The 13,163-nt window shown below is 49.0% G+C and overlaps 1 protein-coding gene across 2 annotated transcripts; it reads right to left on the minus strand.

Annotated features, from left to right (window-relative positions):
* Positions 1 to 2,056: 2,056 nt before the first annotated feature.
* On the minus strand, positions 2,057 to 12,758 carry SFTPD (surfactant protein D). 2 transcript variants are annotated; one of them, XM_010834155.1, is made up of 9 exons: positions 12,660 to 12,758; positions 11,801 to 11,872; positions 11,181 to 11,382; positions 6,734 to 6,850; positions 6,344 to 6,451; positions 5,927 to 6,034; positions 5,448 to 5,564; positions 4,467 to 4,550; positions 2,057 to 2,447 (listed from the first exon to the last, which is right to left on the minus strand). In XM_010834155.1, exons 3-9 carry the CDS (start codon positions 11,377 to 11,379, stop codon positions 2,071 to 2,073), a joined length of 1,110 nt encoding a protein of 369 aa, XP_010832457.1. In that variant the 5' UTR covers positions 11,380 to 11,382; positions 11,801 to 11,872; positions 12,660 to 12,758; the 3' UTR covers positions 2,057 to 2,070. The 2 variants fall into 2 exon arrangements, with proteins under 2 accessions (XP_010832457.1, XP_010832459.1); XM_010834157.1 differs by lacking the exon at positions 4,467 to 4,550.
* Between the last annotated feature and the right edge of the window lie 405 nt (positions 12,759 to 13,163).

Raw genomic sequence — 13,163 nt, forward strand, 5'->3', positions numbered from 1 at the left:
TTGGCCTAAGTAGATCCAGTTGTTTTTCTTATTTGCAATAAAAACAGGCTGTTCTAAGCTCCACGCCTTTGTGCTGGAGAGCTGTTTGCTCATTATTGTGTAAATGTTTATATTCAGAAACTGCCAGGAATTGGGGAGATTTTCAGTAACAGGAGAAAGATCTTAGCAGGAACCTGAGCTGCATGTTGTTGAGAGGTGTGGCTTTGTTTTCAGATGTGCTGTTCACATATGCAGTGTGGCTGCAAGCATGTTGGGAAGAGGAGTGGGGCTTGGGGGTCCCATTCAGAAAGGGCCAGAGAAGGCAGTCCTCCTGGTCCCCTGTCTGGGGAAGGATATTCATCACCCCCGCCCATGAGCCTGTGGTTCATTCAGGCCTCATTATAATTTCTTAACCACAGATGTCATTTAAATCTTTCTTCACAGCACCATGTCAAAAAAATCAACTAAATATAAAAATTTAAACTAAATATAAAAATTTTTGATCTAAAAATTTACAGGCTGGAAGTATAAGCTCTGGAGTCACATGGCCTTTCTCAAGAGTGAGCAGTAGCATCAGTGCTACCTGTATAAGTTCCCTTCCTCTTTGTGTCTTGGTTTCTTGTCTGTAAAATGAGAAGGGTTTGACTAGATTATCTCTGAGGCAGAGTGGAGACGAACATCCCCAGAACTGCCAGGCAGGAAGAGGTTTGGGGATGAAACTGAATATGGCTATACACCCTCTTTGCCTGAGATTTCAAAAGGGATTAGGATTGTGCAGATGGTATATTCTCCCATGAGCCAATGGCAGTCACATTGTCAAGGGTAGAGAGAGATCCTCAGTGTTCAAGAGTGAGGGTCCTACTGGGTGTAAGGCCACTCAATCTGGCCAGAGAAGCTGGTACCTTCCTGCCAGGTCATCCCACTATACCTGTGCAGCTTCCTAGGCTCAGGGCTTGAAGCAAGAGGCAGCCACTGAGACACCTCCTGTTAGGGGAAGCACACTGATTGAAACTGCCCACCCTGGTCAGGCACCATAGTAACCATTTGCATGAGTTGTTTTACGACAGGAGATCCTGGTAAGGCATATGGAACTAATAAGCTTCCACCAACCGGAAGAGTTCGGGAAAGGTCAAAATGAGATACCACATGTCCGACCACGTCCCAGAATCCTTCTCTCTGGCATTCATCTTGGCTGAATAAGGTGTGCACCACCAGGAAGGACTCTTGACTTAGAATGATTGACTAAAGACAACCCAGAAACTAATCCCATCACCATAAAACCCAAGACTGCCAGCCATGTGACAGAGCAGTTCTCCTGGGTTCCCCTACTGCTCTCCACCCAGGTGGCCTTTCCCAATAAAATCTCTTGCTTTGTCAGTGCATGCGTCTCCTTGGACAATTCTTTTCCGAGTGTTAGACGAGAGCCCAGTTTTGGGCCCTGGAAGGGGTCCTTCTTCCTGTAACACTCCCAGCCCCAGGGCGACAGCTTGCATTGGCTAGAGAAGTCCAGGGTTTGGGGAGAGGTCTTGAACAGAACAGTACCTGGAGAGGCATCATTAGAAGGAATTTAAGCTATGGGAGAGAATGAGCCCAAGCCTGGAGTAAGTGTGAGGAGAGAAGGGAGCCAGAATTGAGGTTCCCAACCTCCTCCGCGGACTTGGAGGAGAGGAGGAGGGACAAGGCAAAGAGAACGATGCTGAGCAGCCAGGAAGATATGAAAAACGCAGGCAGGAGAGGAAAAGGGAAGGAGGAGGAGACAGTGACCAGTAGGGTCAAATGTAACCGATGGTTGGTAGAGATGGATGGATGAGGCAGAGACATTGGATTTTGCAACAGGGGAGAGTTGGAGAACTTCCTTTAACCCTTGCTCCTGGGAAGTGAGGCTGCCCGTCTTTTCATCTAACAAATCTTTCTTGTGTGAAGCCAGTTTCAAACTTTATTCTGAGGGATGTATTCCATAGGAGCCCTGCCTCTGGCCTTATCCTGTGGCTCTGTGGAGAAGCCCTGGCCAGCAGAGGGTCACCATTTTATTGAAACACTGGAAAAATGCAGCTCTGGGCACTGCCTCTTCCCTGGGGTGGGTGGGGGAGCTCAAAACTCGCAGATCACGAGGCGCTGCTCTCCACAGACCTTGTCATTCCACTTGCCGTTGGGAAAGATCTCCACACAGTTCTCTGAGCCGCCATCATTGTTGGGCTCCTGGGGGGCCCAGTTGGAATAGACCAGGGGCTCCCCCGTGGGGTAGATGAAAGTACCCTCTTTCCTGGTGTCGCTCATGCTCAGGAAAGCAGCCTTGTTCTGGGCTGTGGCCAGCTGAGTCAAGGCCTCGTTTTCAGCTGCAGAACGTGGGGAGGGCAACTGTCCTCCAGCCTGTGTGCAGATCTGCTGGGCATCCTGAAACGTTTTTTCAGAGCCTGCCGTCTTAAAGATCTTCTCCCCGACACTCCGGCCATTAGGGAAGAGCATCGCTAGGGGAAGAGGAGAGTTAGGTTGGGGATGCGGCAGCACCTAGATCTTGTGCTTCAACTGGAGTCCCCAGCTCCCACGAGGGTACCAGGGCACCAGATAGAACAAAAGCAAGGCACTTAGCTCCTGATAATCCATCATGCAAGAGGTGAGGACCCTGGAAATCAGGTGCTTACATAAGAGGCCCAAAGTTGCCCAACTGTTCGATGTAGACAAGGATCAGACTTTGCTGGAGGTAACACTAAAGCTTGCACTTTCTGTTCCTCCCTATGTTGCATGCCAGAATCAAGTTTTCAGTTCTCTGTAGGTTGGAATGACTTTGGGAGGGAAATGACACCATGCAGCCCAGGGCAGTTCCTGGAAGTGTGGAGAACATCATACTCACTCTAAGCCCTCCATGGTGATTGGGTACATGGGGTTGCCACAGGGAGTTCTGTGCTATCTGAAGGGGTGAGGGCAAGGAAAGGATGGGGGTGCATCTGAGAACAGCCTAATATTGGCCTCGACATGCGTGTGATGAAAGTCACTCAGCGTCCCTGGACCACTGGGCAGTGTGTGTGGCAATAGTGGGCAGGATGGGCTCAGCACTAAAGACACCCCTGTTTTGGATCCAGAAGACCATGTGTTCATCCTGACCTTGGCAATGATGGTCCAGGTGGACACAAGAAAGTCACTTTCCTTTTCAGGGTCTCATTCCTTATTTCTAAAGTAGGGGTACACTGTAAAAGAGTATCCTCTGTGTGACGTAAGTATCTCTTCTTATTGTAACCCATCCCCATCACTCTGACTTCTAGGGTCATACATGGAAATTTTGAGGGCTCTCTGGACTCTTTAGGAACCCAGACTGCACCCTGACTGTCTGCCCTTCTCTGAGTAGCTTCAACAGGTACTCAGGGAACAGATTCTCTGGGGGGTCAGGACGGCACCCAGATCAGCCCTGAACAAGGTCAGTGTGAGTCCATGTGACACTACTGGGCTTACACCCCACGCATCTGGGTGGGTGTGTATTTGTATCAGTGAATACGCCCATGTGTCTATCTGAAGATACATGGGCAGAGTTAAGGTCCATCTGGATAGGAAAGGTCATGTGTACATGGTGCTCATGTATGTAGATGATGTCACATAGGTGGAAGGAGGAAGGAGGAGGAGGATGCTTCTGGAAGGAGGAAGACATACCAAACGCTGGCAACTCTCATCCTTAACTACTTTGGTACTTAGTTGGCTAGAGTTCTAAGAAGCCAACAATATGTCTCACCATATCAGGCCCCTTTATGCTCTGCTCCTTCAGAACATTTTTTATCAATCACTGAGTTTGGATGAATGATATGAATGCAAAGCTGTCCTCAGGGAGAGCAGAAAAGGAGGAGGGGCAGTTGGTGGAGAGTCCCAGGGCACAGGGCACTCAGTGTGCTCCAGGAGGCCTCTGCCTGCTTAGGATCCAGGCTTAGAGAAGAATCTCTGCTTTAAACACCACAAGAGGTGCGGAGGAGTCCCGAACTGACCAGAGGCTGGAGGCAGCCTGCTCCTGCCAGACCTAGGGGCATGTTTAGGGAGAGATACTTGGTGATCACATACTAAAGACAGGTCCCCAGCAGCCTTGAACACCACATGAAGCATCCCAGCCCCACCCCCATGACCAGGTATGGATTCTCTGCTGCCCTGGGCTGTGTGGCTGCTTCTCTGCTTCTTGCATACCTGGCCCCACGGAAGAAAGACAAGGGTTGGGTATCCCCTTGTCTGTCATAGGGACCTGCCCAGGGTATGCTGGGATAAGGTCTGCTGAACTGCTGACACTGACCACTTCCTCCTCCTTGTTCCGTGTATCTACTTGCAGTTCCTGGAGCACGGCTCTGTCCCAGCCTTCTCCTTAGCCCCACTCCTGCCCCAGATCTAGGTCCAGTCCCAATCATGGTCCCAGCAAGTCCAATTTAGACCCAAGCCCAGCAAACTGCAAGCCAAACCCAGACTAAGTCTGAGGTCCATACTTGGGGCCTGGTTCAGGGTCATGTCCAGGAACTCACCTTTCTTATACTGAGAGAAGGCATTCTGGAGCCGTTGTAGTTGTCCCTCTAAGATTCCCACCCGCTGCCTGAGAGCATTGACCTCTGCAGGAGAGAGAGGCCAAGTGAAGACAGATCCAGAACAACCTGGGGTCACTCAGAGCCCAGGACTCAAGGGAAGAGTGTCCAGGTGGAGATGCAAGTTGGGGGTGGGGTTAAGGAGGTAGAACAGACCCTAGGAATCCCACCTCTGCTAACCTAGCTGGCCTCTGCTTCCCACAAGATTTCCTGTGGTTCTCTTGTGACCAGTATCTCCTGAGCAGGTCCCTGCACCTCACTGACAGTGAACCAGATGTCATTTTAATTCCAGATTCTGTCGATAGCACTTCCTTTTGCATTGCAGGGGGTGGTATGGTTGTAGGAGAGGAATACACATAGCTTGAGTATTTCCCATCCATTGAGTTATTTGCTGATCAGGGTTATCTGATGAATTGGAGAGGCAGGTTTGCTTGTCATAAAGATCAGATAGAAAATCTGCTCAGGTTGTCCTCCAGCGAGTCACAGAGGCTAAGACCAGAGTCCACCTCGCCATACACCATGTCAACTTTTCCTGCTTTGACCCCCACCTGTAACTAAATGGGTTACCTGAGAGGAGCTGCTGCTGCTAAGTCGCTTCAGTCATGTCCGACTCTGTGTGACCCCAGAGACGGCAGCCCACCAGGCTCCCCCACCCCTGGAATTCTCCAGGCAAGAACACTGGAGTGGGTTGCTGTTTCCTTCTCCAATGCATGAAAGTGAAAAGTGAAAGTGAAGTCGCTCAGTCGTATCTGACTCTTCGAGACCCCATGGACTGCAGCCTACTAGGCTCCTCCGTCCATGGGATTTTCCAGGCAAGAGTACTGGAGTGGGGTGCCATTGCCTTTTCCACCTGAGAGGACAGCTGAGCTAAATAAGGCCTCCTCCCTGCCCCGTACCCAACGGGGGCCTCCAAGGCTTCCTTACCTGCAAGCCCACTCTCCCCCTTTGCTCCTCTTTCTCCAGGAGTACCTCTGTCTCCCTTCAGTCCTGGGGGGCCCCTGGCACCTGAAGGCCCCTGTGGACCTATGGCTCCAGCAGGCCCTGGGATCAGAGAAGTAGAAATGGGTGAGTGCTGAACATATATTTCAGCATTTTCACACCCCTCCCCCCAACCTCCACACATGAACTTCCTATCCCCCAGCCATACACCCTCCACATTTACAAATGTCCCTCTGTGCCTGAAAACTCTCCTGCATCCTCTCTGTACACTGACTGTCCCATAACCTAACAACCAGCCTTCCCTGAATACAGATAGTCCCTGCTGCTCATACCACCCTCTACCCGGAGACAGACAGTTCCCAGAACCCAACACTGGCTCTCATCCTGGAATGCCAGCTCTGACCTGGAGGGTGGTGGGGGTGGGCACAGGGGAACATGAGCCCAGCCCCAAGTCCATTGCTCACCTTGTGCCCCAGCACGTCCAGGGGCTCCGGGCTCACCAGGGGCACCTCTCTCTCCTTTGAGACCTGCAGGGCCTGGGGAGCCCTGAATGCCTGGGGCACCCACTCCTCCTGTAGAAGGAACACATTGGAGAAACATGGCTGAGAGTGCGCTCAGCAGGTACAATCTCCTCAGCAGTGCAGCTTGTCACTCACAGCTCCAGGTGAGAGAGCGACTTGGGAGACTGCTCCTGACTGCTTGGTCTCCTCTAGGAAATTCACTCGGTGTGAGAATATGGGGGGAGAGGCCCAGGCCAGGCCAACCAGGTGCGGAGGTTCCAGGCTTTTCCAAGCACTGTGCACATACCCGGGTCCCCACGAGGGCTGCCAATGTCACCCCTCCCTTCTCCCTCCCTCACCCACCACATACCACCCTCCTACCTTTGGGCCCAGTCTCTCCTTTGGGGCCTGGTGTGCCTGGAGGTCCCATGCTCCCCTGCTTCCCTGAGGGGCCCTCTCTTCCAGCTGGTCCAGGCATACCTGGAGGCCCTGGGAAAAAGGACCAGCCCAGTCAGTGACACTGAATCTCCTTGGAAGTGGAGTGCATAAAATATGGGGCTGTAATAGAAGTCAGACAGGCAGCCTCTTCCAAAAGATGTTGCCCTCACTCTCCACCCTCCCCAGGAGCTCCAGCGTTCCCTGAAATAACCCCGTGCACCTTGAGAATGACCTTCTTCCTCTTCCTGGGGAAGAATCTGTGCATGCCTACTGCCATGGCCTAGCGGCAGCACACCATCTGCAGACACCTGCATTCCATGCCCAGCTGCTCACCAGGTGGTCCAGTGTCTCCCTTTGGTCCGGGTTCTCCAGCAGAGCCATTGTCTCCTTTCAGCCCAATAGGGCCAGCTAGTCCAGGCATTCCTGCTCGTCCTGCAGGTCCTGGTGAACCTGTGGCAGAAAAGACGGACATAAAGCTGACCCAGCCAAGGAGGAGCCAGCTGCCTCTAGAGTCAGTGCCCTGGCATTCCTTCAGGGTTCTGTAGGGTGTAGACACTCCCCCTTCAGGTGACTGGTCCAGTGGTGATGCAGGAAATGCCTATCCGCATCCCCTTTTTACAGGAGAAGGAACAGGCTTGCAGAATTGGAGGCAGATCCAAACCAAGACTCACCTGGCTTTGCATACAATGCACCTGCCCCTGCCCCAAGGCCACGGTATTTATGGCAGTTAAGTCTGTCAGCTTTTACCCTGGACCATGGACTCCCTGCCCTCCCCCCTTCCCAGAACCAAAGTTTATGGCAGAAGTGACACCTGACACTTACCACCAGAGAAATAGACATCAAAAGCACAATGAGCTGTCACCTCACACCTCTCAGAATGGCTATTATCAGACAGCAAATAGGAAGTGCTGGAGAAGTAGAGAAAAGGAAAGCTTTGTGCAGTAGGGATGCAAATGGAGCAGCCACTATGGAGACAGCATGGAGGTTTCTCAGAAAGTTAAAACTAGAGCCACCGTAGAATCCATCAATTCCCCTTCTGAGCATTTAACTAAAGAAAATGAAAACACTAACCTGAAAAGATATATGACCCCCAAGTTAATTGCAGCGTCATTTATGGTAGGCCAGACATGGATGCAGCCTAGAGCCCAAGTATCTGTGGATGGATGAACGGATGTAGAAAATGCAGGGTGCATATACAATGGAACATTATTCAGCCATAAAAGGGAATTAAATCTTGCTATTTTCAGCAACACTGGTGAACTTTGAAGGTACTATGCTTAGTGGAATAAGTCACAGGGAAGGGCGGTACCATACGATCTCACTTACATGTGAAATCTAAGAAAACAAATAGAAACAACATACTCACAATACAGAGAACAGATTTGTGGTTGCTAGAGGTGGGGTTGGAAAGTGAGCAGAATGAATAGAAATCTTCAAAACGTACAAATGTCCAGTTTAAAAAAAATTGATTCCTAGAAATACAATGTACAGTGAAGTTACTATAGTTAGTAATCCTGGGTTGCATGCTTGAACATTGCTGAGCAAGCAGATCTTAAAAGTTATCATCACACACAAACTGTAACTATGTGTACTGATGACATTGGCATGACTTATTGTGACATCATTTCACAATATATGCAAATATGAAATAATTATGATATACATCTGAATCTATTATAGATCAATTCTATTTTAATATAAAGAAGAGAAAAATCTATGCAACATGTTTTTAAAATTAAAGAAGATAGTCAAAATTAATGTGCATCATCAAGTGATAAATGTAGGCTATAAATACTCTATTTAATTTGAATCAGTTTTTTCAACATGTCCACGCATGTGACAGGCATGTGCACATGTAACACACATTGAAAAAACCACAAGAAGAGCATATGCAAGTGTTAACAGTTATTTTATCTAAGGGGCACAATTCAGGTAATTTTAATTTGCTTCTTTTTGTGATTAGTGATCACATGTTAATTGTTTTGTAAAAATGATCAAATATTTAAAAATCACATTACCTTAAGAGGGCTGCCTAAGTCTGAAATTATGAGAGATTTACCTTCAAAGACTAAAGGGAGAAATAACTATTGATTCAAGAATTATACACTCAATTCTGTGAGCTTGGTTATTCTTTTTTCATTGAGATGAAATTCACATAATATAAAAATAAACTTTTTTTTTTTTTTTAACAGTGATGTGTAGATTGCAGGATCTCAGGTCCCTGATCAGGGATTGAACCTGAGGCCTGGCAGTGAGAACACCGAATCCTAACCCCTGGACTTCCAGGAATTTCCTATAATTAGTCATTTAAAGTATGTGATTCAGTGGCATTTAGAACATTGACATAATTGTACAACTACCACTTCTCTTTAGTTTAAAACTATTTCATTAATCCCAAAGAAAACCTCATACCCATACTCCCTCCCTACCTCCTCCTAAGCCCTGGCTACTTCTATGCAGCTGCCTGTCTCTGTTACCTATTCTGGATATTTTATATAAATACATACAACATATGACCCTTCGTCTCTGCCTTTTTAAACTAGGAGTGACATTCTCGAGGCTCATCCAATTTGTAGCACATCTCAGTACTTCGTTCCAGTCTATGGCTCAGTAATGTTCTATAGAATGAATACAATACATTTTCTTTATTCATTCACTGTGAATAAATGTTGATAGACACTTGGGTTGTTTCCATCTTTTGACTGTTGTGAGTAAGCATTCATGTGCAAAAAGACAACAAAAGAAATCTGTCAGTTACTACTAACTTGTTCATTCACGTATTTGTTCATTTCCTCATTATTTCATTTCTCTGTTCACTGAGAATCTCTCTGTGGAACATGGCTTTCTGCCTAGCACTGAGCAGGAAGTAAATGTCAGCACCAGGTCCTGGTCTGCAAGGAATTTGCCACTGAAGTTTAAACCATGAGGCACAGGTAATGAGTGAAGAAAACAGCTTATGAGATGTCCCTCATCCCATCCCAGTACCCCCAACCCATGGACACACATGTACTCATAGGAAACAGGACTTCAAGGCTGAAGAGGATTCAGAGCCCTGGAGAGGAGAGGTGACATTTCAGATCTGGAAACCACTCCCCCAGGGTAAGAAGGGCCAGTCTTGCCCGGGCCAAGAATGTGCAGGTGGAGGGAGACTGGGGTATTTGATGGGTGGTGAGAGCCTCTGTGCTGGACATTGTGTCCTGCTCTTAGCTCCAATTCTCGCTAGGTAATCAATGGGAGCCCCGAGGATGGGCCCCACATCCCAGACCCCCTGTGCTCAGGCAGAGACACCTGGTCCCTGGCTGAGCCTCTCCTGGGCTCCCCCCTGGCTGGGGAGGGCAGCAGGTACCTTGGAAACAAGTCACTCCTTAGAAGGGAGCATTAGAGGTTGCCCATCCTTTGCACAAACCATGGCGGCCATGAGAGCAGGGAGGTAGAGGAAGGGATACTTTTCAATTCAGGGCCCCTCAGGGAGCTAGAGAGAGCTGGCATTTTGAATACCACCCCTCCTCTGAGATTACTTCTAGGCAGCATTTTCAAGCCCCAGCCCATTCATGTTGGGAGCTACTTTCTCTCTTAAAGACAGATAGATAAGATACTTGTCTCTTACCCTACAAATCCTGGGGATGTTATGTATTCTTTTCAGCTTTAATGTTGTTCATTTCTTTCCTCTCCAGTCAAAGCACAAACTCCAGAAAGATGAAAGACCTCAGTTAATCCCTCCACATCCCTGGCCCAGGGCCATGGTGATCCCCTCCTTGTCACTGGTTCATCAAATTCTCACTTCTTGCCAGTAAAAACCAGATCTTCTCCTGTGGGGCAGTGTTTCCAGAAAATTCTCTTAATAATCAGTACATTTGGAAACCGCAGGAGAATTCAGCTTTTTGGTACAGCAGAAGGATAAAACTTTATCTTGAAGACCAAACAAAGAAATAAAGCCTTGGCTCAATTCTTTGTCACTGTGTGGTTGATATTATGCTCATCTACAGATGATTAAACTGAAACTTACAATACTGTCATCAGTTAAAAAATATTTGACATTCTGCAGAGGCAACATTTAATACAAATGAGCAACAGTTAAGTTTTGGAGTGTGTGTACTCAGTCGCATCTGACTCTTTGTGACTCTGTGGATTGTAACCCAACAGATTTATCTGTCCATGAGATTTTCCAGGCAAGAATAATGTAGTGAGTTGCCATTTTCTATCCAAGGGATCATCCCAACCCTGGAATCAAACCCACATCTCTTGTGTCTCCTGCATGTGTGTACTAAGTCGCTTCAGTCATGTGCAAACCAACAGACCATAGCCTTCCAGACTCTTCTGTCCTTGGGATTCTCCAAGTGAGAATACAGGAGTGGGTTGCTATGCCCTCCTCCACGGGATCTTCCTGACCCAGGGATCGAACCTGCATCTCTTACGTCTCTTGCATTGGCAGGCAGGTTCTTTACCACTAGCGCCACCTGGGAAACCCAAGAGTTCTGGAGTAGGGGCCTCGAAATATCAGTCATTCACTCATGTTTGTACATTCTTGCGGGTGGTTAGAGTCAGAAGATCCTAGGGGAAGAATCAGGACAGCTGGTTATAGAGCTGGGGGCTTTGGCAAGCCAGTCTTTGCCAATCAGTAAAGCCATGTCTCAGGTGGACTGAAGTACTGGGGGAAACCCACCCACTTGGAAAGGCCATCTTTAAGGTTTCCACAGCAGAAGATTCAGAGTTTCTGGGTTAGTTACAATTCCAGTGCCCACCCCTTCCCACCAGGACAAGTCCATGGACCCAGTTCTACCTGGATCTCCCTTCTCCCCCCGGGGGCCTTCTCTCCCATCTCGTCCATCACGACCAGGCAAACCACCCTCCGGGGGGCTACACATGACCAGGGTACAGGCGTTGGCCATTGTTTTCTGGGAATAGATCTTCATTTCTGCTCCCAGGGATCTCCAGGGCTGTGTGAGCAGGAGCAGCACGGAGAGAGGGAGGAGAAGCATGTCCTAGGCAGAGGAAAAGAGAGAGGCGGTGTTCTTGGTCCAAGGACGAGGCTTAGGGCTGGCCCAGCTCCTGGAGGTCAGGAGAAGCCCTTCTCCCATCTCCTCTCTCATCCTCTGATGCAAGAGTAGCAGGGCTCCAAAAGCAGTTTCGGGAAAGTTAGGATAAGGTCTGGCCAGGGAGGACATGTGTGGACAGCTGGGTCTCTGACCTGGTCTGCCAGCAGCATGAACCTACTCTCAGATGGTCTGTGTCATCCCTTTTGGGCTTGTTATCCCTGCCAGGGGCACTTTGGCCAGGATGTAGAATTCCTCACTGAGGCCATTGTCACACCAGGAGGGACCCACTGAGGGCCCTCGAGTGGGACCCTTCCCTCTCTGGGCCTCTTTATCCCTTTTGATATCAGTAAGTTGGTTGCTTTACCTCTTACAATGCTGGCTTGTTTCTTCTCACTTGCTGCTCTGGAGAGACAAGTACTGGAGTCTGCAGTGCTATCTGAAAAGAAAGCCAGAGGGATAATGCTTGGTAAGATCTGTCCTGAGCACAGAAAGGTGCATGACTGCTTTTTTTCCAGGATTTGTCATTCCTGGGCTCCACCAGGAAAGTTCCTGGCACACTTAGAGTCCTGCCCAGACCTCCTGAGAGGACTTGGGATAGGAGCCTCATGGAAGAGGGGACCTGTCAGATGGGTGCCATCAGGGGGAGGCTAGCTTCAGAGGAGGAAAGCCAATGTCCAACAGAGCTTCCAGTCACCATCAGAAAGTGACTCAGGAGCTAAGTGATATCAGGGTGGGTGCAGGACATGGGTCACTTCTGGTGTTGGGCTTCTTTCCTCTCTCAGAAATAAACTGTAAAGTTTTGAGCATGGAAAAGAATCATGGGAGGTGCAGGGACCTGGAAGAAATCCCAAGGGACCTGTGCAAAGGACCAAGGGTTGCCACGCAGGCTGATGTAGTGGGAAGGAAGGGGTTTCCTGGCCAGAGAAGTGCTTCCTTCCAAGAGGAAGATGACATGCACTTTCCAAAGGGACTTCCAGACAATGGCATCAGAGAGCTGGTTGGATGTCACATCTCCCCCTCTCCCTGTCCTGCAAACACATCTCCTGCCAAACAAAGGGAGCAGAGTGAAGAGCACCCCTTATTACCCCATTTTCTTCCATCTCCAACACTGAACCTCATAGAGTGGAAGGTCTACACACACCCTGCCTTCTTCAACTACCCACATAGGTAGGGAGATATTCACCAGACATTGGAAAACAAGAGGCAAGGACAGAGACACTCACAGTGGCTTCCTGTAGGGCTCCAGCACGTCCAGGCAAATTAGAGTTCCTGGGCGAGAACTGGCTCCTTATACCTGTCCTGTAACCTGACTCTCAGCCCCAGTTTCCTGAAAACGCTCTTCAAGAAGTAGGGTAATTTCCTTCCTTATTGACTCACTCAATTGCACCCTCACCTGGGTTCTGGACACCTGCCACTGCAATTCATAGGACTACACACACCTTAGAGTTCAAAGAGCACCCTCAGCCCAAGATCTCATGGTTCCTCGCTGCAGCCCTGTGAGTAAAGAGGCAGCATCAGTGTCTGTGTTTCATGGATGTCCAGAAATCCAAGGTCCAGAGAAGCCCAGCCAGCTGCACAATGACCTAGAGCTCTTGTGAAAGCAGCCTGCCTCCGCAGAGTCCAAGAAACAGCACCTGCTGTGCCCACTTCTCTTCCACCTTCATCTCAACATTACTGCTCAGACACTAGGAAAGAGCTGGGAGCTGCTTGGCCAATCTGAGCAGAAG

This window comes from Bison bison, unplaced genomic scaffold (assembly GCF_000754665.1).
Source record: "Bison bison bison isolate TAMUID 2011002044 unplaced genomic scaffold, Bison_UMD1.0 scf7180017864029, whole genome shotgun sequence".
NCBI classification, from domain to species: domain Eukaryota; kingdom Metazoa; phylum Chordata; class Mammalia; order Artiodactyla; family Bovidae; genus Bison; species Bison bison.